The 16,666-nt window shown below is 39.2% G+C and overlaps 1 protein-coding gene across 1 annotated transcript in view; it reads left to right on the forward strand.

The window, feature by feature from the left end:
* Window positions 1–16,666, forward strand: part of zbtb10 (zinc finger and BTB domain containing 10) — a 68,061-nt gene that overhangs the window by 38,742 nt on the left and 12,653 nt on the right. The window contains exons 2-3 of the mRNA XM_078216367.1: window positions 3,972–4,944; window positions 11,151–11,219. Of these exons, the coding sequence (XP_078072493.1) occupies window positions 3,972–4,944; window positions 11,151–11,219 (1,042 nt within the window). The remainder of the gene's footprint in view (window positions 1–3,971; window positions 4,945–11,150; window positions 11,220–16,666) is intronic.

The raw sequence follows: 16,666 nt of genomic DNA on the forward strand, positions 1-16,666 counted from the left end.
TTTCAGAAAGCCTGCGAAACCTGTGGGCTAGCAATTAAAGCCTGAATCCAAGATTAAAGATGCAATAACATGAGTACTCATTGAGCAAACCATTGGAATGATGAAGATGCGATTCTGGTGGGTCTCTGACTAATGAAGGGCAAAGGAAGATGGGTGAAATAGCTTTGAACACAGCGCCCAACTTCCATGTGTATTTCATCTGCTCTTTCTTCGCCCACCTGCACTTTCCTGCCAGTGAAGAGCTGGCAAACATTTTGCTACACTTGTGTGAGGTACTGAAGGGCCAAAGCAGAGCTTTCATCTATTTGATTTAAAATGGCATTCTGACTGTGCAAATCATTAGTAAGGGATAGCATGCATTTCCTGCTTACTGAGGGTCCGTACAGATTGCACTTGGGGGTAGGTCTGACTGGTAATAAGATGAGGGCGTGTGTCAGTGGTGGCTGTTTAGTTAGGGATGTGAGGAGATGCCTTGAGAGAAAGAGATAGGTAGGTCCTGCAAATTGTGTTGGTCTGAAGAGTGCTGTGCAGAAGGCAAATCAGAACGAGGGAGTTGGCAATCACGTTTCCTGGCCTACCAAGGCTATTGTGCCTCTGGCGGCACTGTAACCAGGTCTTGTTGGCCAACCTGGTATTAATTCCGAGGCAGGATTTTTTTTCCTCCCATCCATTAAGAACAAAAGTTCTCTGTCAGCCCTTATAGCTTGGAGCATGATTTCCAAGGATGCCTCAGATGCCAGTGTGTGCCCTTCCCTCTTGGCGACTGTGCATCACTCTAGTTGTTGCCTCTTAGTTGCTACTTGTAGAATGTTTTAATTCTGCCCCTCACTGGGGTCTCTTTAAATACTGAGGCTTCCACAGATAGATGTGGGTCTTGGTCATGTTTGTAATTCTGGTCAGGAAATATGTGAAGTGGGATACTAATGTTAGAAAGTCATGGAAAACCAGCTCCATGAACATTTGGGCTCCTGACCTGCTACTAGTCTTCCCTGCTGAGAATAGGTTCAAACAATGAAATTCAACCCCATTTTTCGATATTAAACATATTATTGTTTCCACCTTTACTATTTTGTTTTAAGGGGTCAAAATTCGAGTACTTTTTCCTGATGTTAGTGGTGGCAGATTCTGTTATTCCAGTATATCCAAGCTATAAATGAATTCATTGTTCTCTGTGAGTCCTCCCATGAGTCTGCTACGAAATCAGCACGGGGCGCTACTGAAGAGGCAGATCCTGTTGTCGTTATTGGTGCTTGGAGTTCTTCTTCAGCTGCATCATCTTTGGCTTGCCCACCTAATTTGATATTTCTGGAGGGAGGCTTCCATGCAGATGATCCCAGCATAACAAAGGACCCCATTCATGATTTTGTCTTACTATCGAATTCTCAATGGATTTTATTACTAGTAGACATATGAAGTAGAGCAGAAGCCTTGCATGCCAATTTTGTGCTCGAGCGAGTTGGGAAGTGACGGGAAGAGGATGTATGTTCACATACTCACTGGATAGTTTGTCTGAAAATGGGCTCTTGTGGGAAAATCATGGGTGCAAACTTGTATTATCCTACTCTACAGCATAACAGCGTAGCCATGTATTGTGATGTAGATTGTTTATAGAAGACAACAGTGTGGCTACTTGAAAGAGTGAGTCATCGTCTGGATGATATAGTAGAAATATTCTTGAGTTTTAAAAACATTTTTGGTTTGTTTTACTGACCAGAAGTTGGCAATTATTTTACACCCATGTCATGCAGATTCCAGAGAACCTATATCCATTATGTTTATTGTAGGGAGGGATTGTATATCCTTCAGGTGTATCTGTAAATAGTAATGCAACTCCTTAGCTAGTCTCCAGGAGAAATTCTGAAACTGAATCGAAAGAAATTTTGGCCTAATTTCTCCCTCCCCCAACCTGTAGATTAGTGGTAATAAAGACGGCTAAGTGAAGAGTAAATGTTCACTAATTAAAATCACTACACCATTGCAATTTAGCATAAGTTTGCTGTGTAATGGAGATGTTTTGTGTAAAATGAGTGCTGAAGAGATCTAGGTTCCTTCCCAATGAAGCAATTAATTTTAAGTGCTTCACCTTTTCTGTTTCAATTCAGTCCCCTATATTGTCAATTTTCCAGACCTTGATTCCTGTATTTTTTGTTTAAACTTAAATATATAGAAGAAATCAAGTGGATTTTACATTTAATTGTTTTTTTAACTGTTTTAGATAACTGTATTGAAATTCTCCAAATTGCTGCAAATTTTAACAATCAAAATCATTCATGTTTTGTAATATATCTATTTGAATTGTTTAAGGATGTATGGTTCTGCTTCATTTTATAACTTTGTAAAGGAATTCATTATGAAGTATTGTTTTTCAGTTCATGCATTGTGATACTCCACGTGATACCAATATTACAACAATAAATGCTACTAAAACATTGAAGGAAGAATAGTTGGCAGATGATTGTGCAGCAGGGGGAAACTGTCATCTGTTTCTTGGTTGTAGGTAATCTCAGGAGTGGAACAGAGAAGGGGAGAAAAACGAGGGTAGTGCAACACATGAAGAATGGCATTAAATACTGTAGAAACAAACTTGTGTTTTTGTGTTCTGTGCAGCATTTTCAAATGTTCCCTTCCAAGTACAGTTAGTGTCTTTTTGTAAAACAGCTCAAACAGGTTACTGATTAGTTCCAGTGCTATATTAGATGACATTCAACACTGAAACTTCTGCACAGCACAAATAAATAATTAACACAGTGAAAGATCAACTTGCTCACTTATGTGTTCTGAAAAATGCCTTGTAACTGTGGGAATTCCCATTACGCAATTTATAAAGTAGGCTGTCTCATTTAGATGCTCTTCAGAAATAAGTAAACCTTTGATAGGGACTAATAGTCAATTTTTGATGAATCTGGAAAAAAAACTGGTTCAGGGAGGGAAACATTATCTCTGATTCATGTTCCTAATTACCCAATGTCACTCACCAGTCATGCACATGTTACTGGCACTGCAGTATTAAATATGGGGAACAAAGATGGCAGTTTTGGTAAGTTATTGATTGGAGAAAAACTAGCATACAAAAACTTGGAACCAAAAATAAGCCATTATCTTTGTCCTGTCTGGGTGGAGGAGGGGGATGGAGTGGGAGAAAATTTGAGACAGAGAAAGAACCACAACCTATGCTGTTTAAAAACACAGGACATGTGTGGACATGAGGACGGCCTCAACCGGGATCTTGGGTTCATGTCACACTATGTGTAACCCCCACAACTTGCCTGGGCTTGCAAAATCTCACTAACTGTCCTGGCTGGAGACAATACACATCTCTTTAACCTGTGCTTAACCCTCTCTCCACTCACATTGTCTGTACCTTTAAAGACTTGATTACCTGTAAAGACTCGCATTCCAACCATTATTTTGTAAATTGAGTTTGTGTCTTTATATGTCCTGTTTGTGAACAGAACTCCCACTTACCTGATGAAGGAGCAGCGCTCTGAAAGCTTGTGGCTTGTGCTACCAAATAAACCTGTTGGACTTTAACCTGGTGTTGTGAGACTTCTTACTGTGCTTACCCCAGTCCAACGCCGGCATCTCCACATTATAGCAAACAAGCCAGGGATAGAAGAAAATGGATACAAGTTGCCTACCATGTCTGAGGCCGGAGTTTGAATCAATCCAAAGGAATAGAATTTAAATCTAATTTTTTTTGTCTTCAACAGTTCACATTATGAATGACAAATGGCATGATTTGCACAGATGCAGTAGGATGTGGTTTACTTGCAGCACATTATTGGAGGAGGGCAGAGTGCTGTATATTGCATCCAAAGCTTGCGCAATCCAGTTGAAAATCCAAGTTTATGTTTATTTCATCCCCCACCCCCAACTCATTTTACTACAAACAGGAGAAAGACTTCAAGATTTGTAGTGGAACATAATTTGTGTTTAATTTTTTTTAAAATTTGGTTTGTTTTTATTTCCAGGAGTCTGCGATTACATCCAAATCAACAGATGAGATGTACAGTGAGTACAAAAGTGATCGAAATGAAATTTCCTATTGTTATCAACTGCTTCAGGAATTGAATGAACAGCGGCAGCAAGGCATTCTGTGTGATGTCAACATTGTGGTGAAGGGTCAGGTTTTCAAAGCCCACAAGAATATATTAGTTGCAGGCAGCCGATACTTTAAGACTCTATATTGCTATACTCCGAATGAGAGTTGTGACCAGGTCACAGTAACTCACCTCGATGTTGTTGCAGTACAAGGTTTTACAGTCATTCTTGATTTCATGTATTCTGGACATCTCGTTTTAACCAGCCAAAATGTAATTGAGGTAATGTCTGTCGCAAGCTATCTACAAATGACTGACATTGTTCAGGCTTGCCGTGGTTTCATAAAGGATGCTCTAAACATCAGTACAAAATCCACCGCAGCAGAGAAAATAATAATGCAGTACGAGAAAGTAAAAGCCTCCAACTGGTCCCAAAGAGACAACACCATAGCTATGTTGAAACATGAACCCAGCAGCCCTTGGATAGTCAAATCTACAAATGCATTGAATAACTGTGCTGCTGGAGGATTACATGAAGAAAGAGCTAGGTATGAAATGGAGGGCTACAGTTTAGATATGGGTTCAGCAATGGACCAAAATGAGAGCTACCAGATTAATGATTCTGCCTGGAGTCAAGATAACTTTTCAGATTATGGTGGGAAAGATCTGCAAATGGGGCTACCTCAAGATCAGAGTCCTGCTTTTTCATGGGGAAATTTGGGAAAACTAATGCTTCATCAGACAGTCCCTCGAAGCGGACGAAGAAAAAACCACATAACCAGAAGAATTGTATATGATGTTGCACCTAAAGTTGAAGAGGGAGTTGGGGATAACTTAATGATACAGCCACCTATGGCATTTTCTGAGGATGGATTGCAGGAAATTCCTGTAGACTCATTTACAGGTACTGTATACATGTGTCAGTCAAGAAGTATAAGCAAAGCATGCAACACATGTCAAAGTGAATTAGTGTTTCTTTCCTGTATAAATTTTCTCCCTTTTCCAGAGGACGGGAACTTGTGGAATAATTCAATTTCCATTAAATACTTAAAATCTAGCAGAGACCCACAAAACATATGCAGTCAGATTAATATACTTAACCAGTTCCATCATCTCAACCACTCTTCTCGTGTATCCCACCGCTCCCCCACCCCCAAAGGGAATAGATAGAAGACACCAAGGAAATAGGGAATTTGTCAGAGCCTTTCATATGTTCAAGCAACTAGCCCTAATCATACACTGTTCTCATCCAGCTTCCTTAACTCTAATTTTGAATACGTGCAGTTGCTGCCTCACTCTCAAATCATGGAGGTGAATGCCTCAGCTACTGGAAATAGTTTGTTTCTATTCACCCCATTCCATCCTTTCAATATTTTAAATACTTATCTAAACCACCCTATAATCTATATCGTCCTAATAAAATTGAAGTCAGTGGGAACTGGAAAGAAGGCTGTCCACTAGTTGGAATCATACCTCGCACAAAGGAAGGTGGTTATGGTTTTCGGAGGCAATCACCTTAGTCTCACAATAATCTGCCTTGTCTTGACGAATGCAGCTTTAACAACATTCAAGAAGCCTGACACCATCCAGGCCAAAGCAGCTGTTTTACTCGTGCCCAGTCCATCATTGATGCATAGTGCCAGCAGTGTATCCATCTACAAAGTGCACTGCAGCAAGTTTCCAAGTCTCCTTTGACAATACCTTCCAAACCCTAGATCTAAACCACCTAGAAGGACAAGGGCAGCAAACGCATAGGAATAGCAGCTACAAGTACCCTTCCAATCCACACGCCATCCTGACTTGGGACTATTTTGCTGTGCGTACACTGTTGCTGGAACTTACAGAATTATCTGGGTTCAAGAAGGTGGCTCGCCACCGCCTTCTCGAGGACAGTTAAGTGTAGGCAACCAATGCTGACCTTGCCAGTGAACCCCACGTCCCACAAAAAGAACCTCGGGTGTACCCAGTACTCTAACCAAGCTCTTAAGATTTTATCTAGATTTGTATTTACCTTTTTGGTTGTTATTCTATACTTCATGAGAAAAGCTAGAATTCCATTAACTTTATTTTGAAGACTGTCAGTCTATGGTGCTGTTTGTCATGTTCTGCGAATATGTACCTCCAAATCTGTTTGCTGTTTCTGCAGCACTGAAGTTGCTTCCATTCAGAATATTGTTACTGCTAGTTTGTTAAACCAAGATGCATCACATCATTGAATTCCATCTATTACATTTAGACCCATTCCACACCTTATCAAAATCTCCACATCCAAAGAAAACCTCTGGTCTTTAAAGGAATTAGATATGCTTTAATGTTGTGTAATGATATCACAGCTTGCATTTATCCAAATTATCGATATACACATGAAAGAAAAGTGACTGCAGAACTCAACCTGGTGGGACACCACTATTAATTTCCAATTTCCCGTGGCAAACTACCTTCAACTTCACTTTTCATCAGCTTGTCGTCTTCTCCCTAATTAAGTCCCATTCCGTCTTCTCTTGTGATTGGCAGTGTGCAAAAGTCCATTCACACAACACCCACTACATTTTCTCCATCTACCATGTTTGAATCCTCAAATAATTGAGGTTTATAAACAAGACCATCTTTTTGAAATCCATTCCACCATTTCTAACTTTCGTCTTTCATTCTTGAGTTAAAATATTTTCTGGCCACTTAAGTTAATTGGTCTATTATTATCCAAATTTGTTCTTCCTCCCATATTTCCTATTCTCCCGAGTTTTTATCCATGATTGAACCCAACTCCCACAGGTCTGAGCTGGCCTGACCCCTATTCACTTGACTTGGGCACTAATCTTCAATCGAGCATTAAAACTTACCTGCTTTGCAGCAGCTACTGCTGTAAAATAGGTGCCTGTGCTCCATTCATTTGCCTCTCTTGCACTTTGACCCTGGACCTCAAGGAGTGCTGCGTTGCTTGGATCCCACCAAAGTTAAAGTTTATTTATTAGTCACAAGTAGGCTTACAGTCACACTGTAATGAAGTACTGTGAAAATTCCCTAGTCGCCACACTCCAGCACCTGTTCAGGTAAACTCAGGGAGAATTTAACATGGCCAATGCCCACCAGGTGTGAGTCAGAAAGTTGGGCGAGACAGGCATGAAGGAAATTTGCCGTAGATAAATGGGCACGCAGTGGCATTCTGCCTCTGATTACAGCTCTAAGGAAGTTCCAGGATATCTGCAATTTCTGTCATTTTTCTCTTTCAGACTCATAGGATGGGTCTTGCCAAGCCCTACTGATCTGTCTTTTAGTCTAATGAATATAAATAAAATCTTTTTGTTCATGATATTTCTCACCCAAGTCTGAGTCACTTCATGATTCACCATCTCTGATATTCTTGTCTTCAGTGAATATCAGTGCAAAGTTACCACCCCGCCACTTTTTTGTTCATGGGTTTTAGTGATATTGTTTGGAGGATAGCTGTTGGCCAGGACAATTAGGATAACTTCCATGCGTTTCTTTGAAGTGGTCCTCTGGGAGATCTTTTCTGCCCTCCTGAGAAAGTGGGCAAAGTCTCGCTTTGGCACCTCATTCGAAAGGTAATACCTTCAAATGTGTAACCCCTCTGTGCTACACTGGAATGTCTGCATAGATTTTTGTCCTTGCATCTCTTTGGCCTTCTGACTCAACTAGTGAGCCATGGTGCATACGTGTGCGTTCACTGCCTGACATTCTGTCCAATTAGTTGAAACCCTCCACTGCAGTACTACCTAACCTGCCAGCAAGGACATTCCAACTTTTGAGATGCAATGCATTTATCTTGACTTGGACACCCCAAGCAAACAGCAATCCTCGCCTCAGCTGGGCCCACCTTTGGACAGTTTTTACTGATAAACGCCTTTGAAATTTTTTTTTCTCAAACTGTCTTAGATTTCCCTATCCTACTCTTAACCTCTTTTTCAGATTCTTAAGTTCACCTTTAGTTTTACTTTAGCTATTCTTGTCCTCATTGACTTTAATTTAAATTGATTTCTCGTCTTCAAGCCATTTTCAAACTGCTAACAGTTTCCTTTTTTAATGGAATATATTTATTTTGCATCTTTTATGATTTAAAAAAATCCCACATGTTGTACATTCCTTTATGATTTTCCCTTCCACTTCCACGCAGCTAGCTTGCTCCTAGTCTTTCATTACCTCACACAAATGGCTCTGCTTTATGGGGTGAGTGTTCTAGTTGCATTGATGCTTAGTTCAACAAAGACCCCTTGAAAGAAATGCATTTTCCACCACAAGCTGATGATGTGCTCTCGCCAATCACGGTGGCTGGAGTTGTGTACAAACCTGGGGTCCTCCTGATCCAAATGGCTCAGTCCCATACCAGGTGGTGTATCTTTTCAAGCAATTATCATGAAAGCCCATTGCTTGTTTGATTTCAAAAATTTATTAGTGTTCTCCATCTGTTTGCCTGCCCCTGCCACCAACCAGAAAAAAAACCCAAAACTGGAGAAGTGGAGGATTTTTAGCAATTGGACAAGGGCATTAAGGGATATGGGCCAAAGCTGATGCATAGAATTAAAATACACAGCAGTTAGCAAACTGAAAGGGGGAACGGGCTTGATATGTTGAATGGCCTACTCCTGTTTCTATATTCTTTAGCATCTGGGGATTCATTCAAATGAAATCTGCTCCCAGAATCTTTGAGGCACTGACCAAAATTAATGCAAACAAAGTAACAATGATGAAGAAAATAATGGCATTAAAGAATAACATCCACAAGTTTAGATGGTTTCCACCCGAGGATTTTAAAGAGAGCAAGTGAGAAATTTGCAGATACCCCAATAATCATCTTAAAGTTCTCTCATTTCGGAATCGTCAATTGAGATCATCCAATTTGAACGTTATAAGAATAGAACAAAGTACTTTCTAAAGGATGGTTCAGACATTCAGAGGTTCCAGATGATTACGAACAGGTACAGAAAATAATCAAACCAGTTGAATGGCATGCTGACTTTTATACCTTGGAGACTGAAATACAAGGGGGTAAACAAAGCTCCGGTTAGACAACTTGAGTACAGTGAGCAATTCTAAGTACCCACATCAGAATCTATTCAGATGAAAAGTCATTGACTTGACCTCCTAAGTATTTCCAATATTTTTTGTTTATATTTAAGATTTCTGCATCTGCAGTATTTTGCCTTTGTGTGTTTGAAGTTAGGTCACATTCGAGTCATGAATGAACAGGCTGAAGAAGCAAAATTACCTAATCATGTTCCTATGTTGCTGTATGTATTCTTCCACAAATAAGTTAACACTGGCTCAGATGTGATGAGATATTTCTAAGAATATTACTCAGGCATCTTGATTGTTTTTAGGATTTATGTTTTGACAACAGACAGGAATAATAGTGTTTGAAGCATTTGACTTGGCATGCAAACCCTGCTGAGTTTATCTAATTATCATCTGAGTGTGAAAGAGCTTAGTTCATTTTGATAATGTTGAAATGACCACAGGAGCCTTCAAAAAGTGATGGGAAACCTAAAGCTATCCGAGATGTAACCTTCAGTATTCCCACCCCTTCTCATACTTCCATCCTCACAAATATGTTTATTAAAGCTAGCAGTGTTGTTCCTGTGTGCGAACCAGCTTTACTCATACTCCAGAATGTCAGGCAGACTTCAGTTCGGTCACAGGATTTTCCCCAAATTTAAGACCACTTGTTATCTCAGTCAGTGAGTGCTCCTTCCATTGATTTGATTACTTCTGAACCAAACTCAAACTGGTCTCAGCAGCTGCATCAAAGATTGTTTTCTCCAGCTTTTGCTTTTCATTTAGTTTCAAGATAGCTAGCAGCAAATGTTGGCATTCAATTAGTTCCTGCAAGTAGAATTTGCCATGTTTGTGTCGTCCATTTCCCCACAAATGAAAACTCTTCCTGTTTCCTTGTTCCCTTATGGACTTGGTACAACTTGAACTTTCAAATAAAAAAAATTAAGAATTTTTGTTAATTATGAATTAAGAGGATTACCCTGTCTCTCTCTCTCTCTCTCTGAAGACCATTATTGATTTGATGTTTTTTCCCTTCTCTGGCTTCAGTTATATGGTGAGATTGAACTGCAAATTTGTTTGAGTAAGGCCATACTTTTTAAGGTAACGTAACATATCTTCTCTTTACAAACAATACTGATGTTCCTGACAAAGTATTTGTAATTGAAGAAAGATTGCTTTCACTTCTTTTCCCACGGCTTCCTGAAAAGAAATTGCAGAATGGTGAAAGAGATTACAGATTTCTGTCGCCCAAGCTCAAAATTTCACATTTATTTACTTTCTTGGTCTATGCGATATTGTCCAACAACATTATTTAAATTGCTTCAGGTAGCAAGCTATACCCTACGGATAATGTCAAAAGAAACCATCTGTATATTGGTTATAATTTGATCAGTTTGGTTCGCAACAAGACAGACTAACAGGAATGATTTTTAAAAATTGGCTTCCAAACAGTTGTTATCAAGAACAGTTGGCTAATCACTTTTCCAAATTTATTTCACCACCACCAATTTTGCTTTTATATGGTTTACCATGGTATTGCAGATACCTTGAGACTAAAATGACTAATTATTTTTGTGCTGTTACAAAAATGTACTCTGTAAAATAAGTGTTAATTTATGAAATATAGCTATTATTTATGCAATCTTGTTATTTGTAGCAAGAGATAGCACATTATGGTTTGCTTCCACTAGCCATTTTAACTGGTGACTGATATATCTACATTGCAGGATAACTTCAAAATCATTGTAAACGGAAGGATGACAAAGGTTGAACAAGAGTAGGGAGCTCAATTATTTTACATCTGAGTTGGATATGGGAATAAATGTCAAGGTTGCTGCTTCTGATTAGTATCCAGTAACATCTAAAAATAAACACATCCCTGGATGTGTGATGAGATGATGGGTTTGGCTTCTGTTGTGATGTGTTCTACTGTAAATAACCTGTCAATATTCATTGGGCTTTTGTGAATATTGGCTGCTTGGACATGGTTTTGGTGAATGCCTGAGGAACAATACCCCATAAGTTAGTTAAAGCTTTTGAGAGAGGGTAAATCAAGTAGCCTTCAACAAAATGTTATTCATTAAACTCTTCTCTTTCCAGCTGGAACTTCAGATCAATTCAGATTTGGATTGCTCCAAGAAGCGCAAAATAGAGAAGCTTGGTTAAATGGTAAGTATTTTTCCAAGAAAACCTTGGAGAAATTAGTGTTGAATGCAAAGAGATAAGCAGGTGCTATTCACATAAAATTTGTATTTAAAGAAAAGTGAATTGGGTACATTTCTTGTCCACAAACTGGTATTTTTAATGAGGTTTTTCCATTGTCAGGTACTCTGCAAATATTTTGAGTGGTAATTCTAATGTGATTTTTTTTTTTGGTAAACTGGGATTTCTATTTTAAAGATAAAAATAAGAAAATTGCCCCCTTCCCAGTTTATTTGTCCAGTTTAATTAATTTGTATTTTAATACCTTTTTAGAATTTTGAATTAAAGGCAATTTGTTCACAAGGTTTGGGCTTAGACTTGCTACTCAAAGCTATGACTGAATTAAAGTCAAATAATATAGCCTGATGGTACAAGCATGGCAATTTTCCAAAATCCATCAATATTATTTAAGCAGGAATATTTTTCTAAAGTTTGTGGCAGTTTCTGATCAGTCGTTTAGATTTTTAAAAAAGATTGAAAATGAATTTCTAAAACATTATTCAAATAAAAGTTTATGATCTTGTTGCACAGCGGTGTGTTTCTGTTATGTGCATATGCACATACACTCAGACACACCAAATGTGGGACCACTTGGTACTGTCAGACAATATTCAGACGCCAAGAGTCCACTGGTTGGCTAAATCAAAGCCTCAGTTTTACTTTCCGTTGTAATACCACACCAGAAAAACTCTTATCTAAATACTGCCCTTTTAAGTACAGATACACGCCACTCCAATCAGTACTGCTAGCTATCATATATCTATCTCTACTGGCACATCTGGTGTGCCATTTAGTAAGTATTCAGTTTATCATAAGGGAATAGAAACAGGGGTAAAGGAAAGTTGTGTCAAGAATCTGGAATACACTCCGAACAGCATGTAGGTGTACCTGCACCAGATGCACTGCTGTGGTTCAGGAAGATGACGTACCACCACCTTCTCGAGGGCAGTTGGAGATGAGCAACAAATTGGCCTTGCCTGTGACACTCATCCCATGAAAGAATTAAAAATTTGGAGCTTTCATAGAATAATGGATGCAGTTGTGGAACTCAGTCCTGAAAAGTACCAGTAAAAATTCCAAAATACCATTTAATATAACGTTTGACTGAGTCACTGTAAGTTAACGTTTTGATGTTGTGCCCTATATGATATAAGTACTTGTAAAACATTTGATGATACTCTTTGTGTCACAAATCAGGAGATCATCTAGCATACTTTATTCTTGGATATAAGTCATACAGAAATATAATGGATTTGTGCTTTCATTGTAGTAATTTCAGCCTTAATGTCTCGGATAAGTTAATGGTCTTAATGTAATATATTTTGGGGAAAATTAAAATTATATATGGTCGTGGGAACAGTTGTGCTGCATAATGGATTGCTTCTAAATGGTTATCTGCATGCCTTCACGCAATTATAATATCTAATCGTGGAGTACATTTCTGAAAACTTGATTTTATATTGGAAAAGACTTCCTATGCTATCCCAGGTTACAATGTTCCTCTGCAATTTTTTTTAACAAATGACAATTAGTTTTTTCTGAAGAGATACCAAGCTGATGCCAATATTATTATTTATTTTGGTGATCTGATGATGTCACAAGAAATAGGAGCAGGAGTGGAGCATATGGCCGATTGACCCTGCTTTGCCATTCGGTACAATCAAGTGCTTCAACTCCACTTTCCCACCTGCTCCCCATATCCCTTGATTCCATGGCAGACCAAAAGTCTGTCTATCCCAACCTTTAAATGCATTTAGTGGGACAGTGACAACATTCTCGAGTAGAGTATTCCAAAGATTCACAACCCTTTGATTGTAGTGATTTCTTCTCGTCTCAGTGCTCAATGATCAGCCCTTTATTCTGAAGACTGTGCCTCCATGTTTCCCGACCAGCAGAAACATTCTCTCGGTGTCTACCTATCGAGCTCCTTCAGAATTTTGTAGGATTCAATGAGGTTGGCCCTCATTCTTCTAAACTCCAGAGAAGATAAACTCAGTTTACTGAGCTCCTCATTATAGGATAGTCGGCTCATCCTAGACATAACTTAGTGAACCTTCCCTGTACTGCCTCCATTGTAAGTATATCTGTCCTTAAAACTGCACACACTATTCTAGCTGTGGTCTTACCAGGCCCTGTCCAATTGTATCAAGATTTATCCTGGTACTCAAATGTCCTTGCTATAAAGGTCAACATGCCATTTGCTTTCCTGATTGATTGCTGTATCTGCATGCTAACTTCCTGCGTTCCTTGTATGATCACATCCAAATAATCTGTGGCCATTGCAGAGGACAGTTGAGAGTCTTCTGTATTGTTGTGGGTCTGGTGTCACTTCTTGACTAGAAGAGGTAAGGCTGGCTGATTTCCTTTCCTAAAAGATTAACGTGAAACAGGTGAGTTTTTACAACAGTCAACAATAGACTCATGGCCAGACGGGTTTTTACAGCAGTCAGTGATAGATTAATGGCCACTGTTCTGACACTATCTTTCAATTCCAGATTTTTAATTAATTGAATTCAATTTCCATCAGTTGCCAGCATGGGATTTGAACCCATGAGCCTAGGGCTTTAGCCTGATGTCTGGGTTGCTAGTCCAGTGACATCACTACACTACTAACCTCCTTGTGCTCTGCACAAATACTCCACATGTGGTCCAACTAAGATCCTGTACAGCTGTAGAGCAATATTTCAGGTATCAGATAGGGTTTTTACAACAATTGATAGTTTCATGGTTACCATTACTGAAACTAGCTTTCAATTCCAGATTTATTAATCAAATCTAAATTCCACCAATCATCGTGGTGGGATTTGAACCAATGTCCCCAGAGCATTAAATGGATTAGTAGTCCAGTGACACTACCATGGTGCAATTGTCTCCCTGAGAAATGTCACTCTTTGCTTCCTGTCCTCCATGCTTTTGCTGCTTAACCTTTTGTGTGGCATCTTATTGAATTCCTTTTGGAGATCCAGGTAAACTACATGTACTTGTTCCCTTTTATCTATCCTACTAGTTGCATGATCAAAAAACTCTAATAAAGTTATCAAGTAGGATTTCCCTTTTGTAAAACAATGTTAACTTGTTCTAATTTTACTGTATACCACTCAAGTGCATTGTTAAGACTTCCTTAATAGATTCTAGCACAATCCTGATAGTCTAACTGGCCTTAGTTCCCTGTTTTCCCTCTTGCCTCCTTTCTTAAAAAGCATGTTACGTTTGCCAACTTCCAATTTGGGACAGTTTTTCAATCTAAAGAATTTTGGAAGATCGTAGCTTGCATTTATACTATCCCTGTAGCCATCTATTTTAGAATTCGAGAGTGTAGGCCATCCAGTCCAAGGAATTTGTTGGATTTTAATTCTTATGTTCCTTCAGTACTTTTTGCTCTGCTAATATTAGTCACTTAACATTGCTAAACATTGTTCTAGAAAGTTCTTAACAATCTGTAGATCAGTTTATTTGAAGAATACTAATTTATAAAGCAATTCTGTGGTGGAATTATGGGTTTTGCTGTCTTGAGAGAAGCGATTAAATTGTAAGGGGTGAACCGTCATTGCACCACTCGAGTCAGAGCAGCTTTTGAGGGGATTCAGAGACTATGTTTTTGAAAATGATGAGTTGAAATTCCTTGCGACAGAGACAGAGTTTGAGCAAGATCTTTTGATTCATGGTCACTGACACCTTGCTAAGAAATCTGGAAGATCTTAGCACATTAAGTATGTGCTATGTGGGGTGTTTAACCATGGGTTTACCAGTTAATTCATATTACCTCATTAATTCTGATTTCTAGAATATAAAATATTTATTATAAAATGGTTTTAGAACCATAGAACATTACAGCACAGAAACAGGCCTTTTGGCCCTTCTTGGCTGTGCCAAACCATTTTTCTGCCTAGTCCCACTGACCTGCACCTGGACCATATCCCTCCACACCCCTCTCATCCATGCACCTGTCCAAGTTTTTCTTAAATGTTAAAAGTGTTAAAACCTCATCTGGCAGCTCATTCCACACTCCCACCACTCTCTGTGTGAAGAAGCCTCCCCTAATATTCCCTTTAAACTTTTCCCCCCTCGCCCTTAACCCATGTCTTCTAGTTATTTTCTCCCCTAGCCTCAGTGGAAAAAGCCTGCTTGCATTCACTCTATCTATACCCATCATAATTTTATACACCTCTATCAAATCTCCCCTCATTCTTCTGCGCTCCAGGGAATAAAGTCCTAACCTACTCAACCTTTCTCTGTAACTCAGTTTCTCAAGTCCCGGCAACATCCTTGTGAACCTTCTCTGCACTCTTTCAACCTTATTTACATCCTTCCTGTAACTAGGTGACCAAAACTACACACAATGCTCTAAATTCGGCCTCACCAATGTCTTATACAACCTCACCATAACATTCCAACTCCTATACTCAATACTTTGATTTATAAAGGTCAATGTACCAAAAGCACTCTTTACGACCCCATCTACCTGTGACGCCACTTTTAGGGAATTATGTATCTGTATTCCCAGATCCCTCTGTTCTACTGCACTCTTCAGTGTCCTACCATTTACCTTGTATGTTCCACCTTGGTTTGTCCGTCCAAAGTGCAATACCTCACACTTGTCTGCATTAAACTCCATCTGCCATTTTTCAGCCCATTTTTCTAGCTGGTCCAAATCCCTCTGCAAGCTTTGAAAACCTTCCTCATTGTCCACTACACCTCCAATCTTTGTATCATCAGCAAATTTGCTGATCCAATTTACCACATTATCATCCAGATCATTGATATAGATGACAAACAACAATGGACCCAGCACTGATCTCTGTGGCACACCACTAGTCACAGGCCTCCGTTCAGAGAAGCAATCCTCCACTACCACTCTCTGGCTTCTTCCATTGAGCCAATGTCTAATCCAATTTACTACCTCTCCATGTATACCTAGCGACTGAACCTTCCTGACTAACCTTCCATGCGGGACCTTGTCAAAGGCCTTGCTGAATCCATGTAGACAACATCCACTGCCTTCCCTTCATCCACAAAGTACTTCCCTGACTTTGTATAGTAACACTTATTTTATCTACATATTACTCCTCAGTGACAACGTTAGGAAAATAGTGTCAGTTTACATGTTTATGTTGATGACATGCAGTTGAACCTCAGCTCCCTCTCAAGCCTTCTATTGTCTCTAAATTGTTTTACTACTTGTCCGACACCCAATACTGGATGAGCAGAAATTTTTCCAACTGAATATTTGGAAGACTGTAGCCATTTGTTGTCTTCAGTTCCCATCATAAACTCCATTTCCAAGCTACCAGGGTCTCCATTTCTCTCTTTGGCAACTATTTAAGGCTAAACTATACCGCTCAAAACTTTAGCATTGTATTTGATTCTAGTTTTGTCCAGCTCATTTGCTGAAACTCTTTGCTATGCCTTTGTTA

This window comes from Mustelus asterias, chromosome 7 (assembly GCF_964213995.1).
Source record: "Mustelus asterias chromosome 7, sMusAst1.hap1.1, whole genome shotgun sequence".
Classification (NCBI taxonomy): domain Eukaryota; kingdom Metazoa; phylum Chordata; class Chondrichthyes; order Carcharhiniformes; family Triakidae; genus Mustelus; species Mustelus asterias.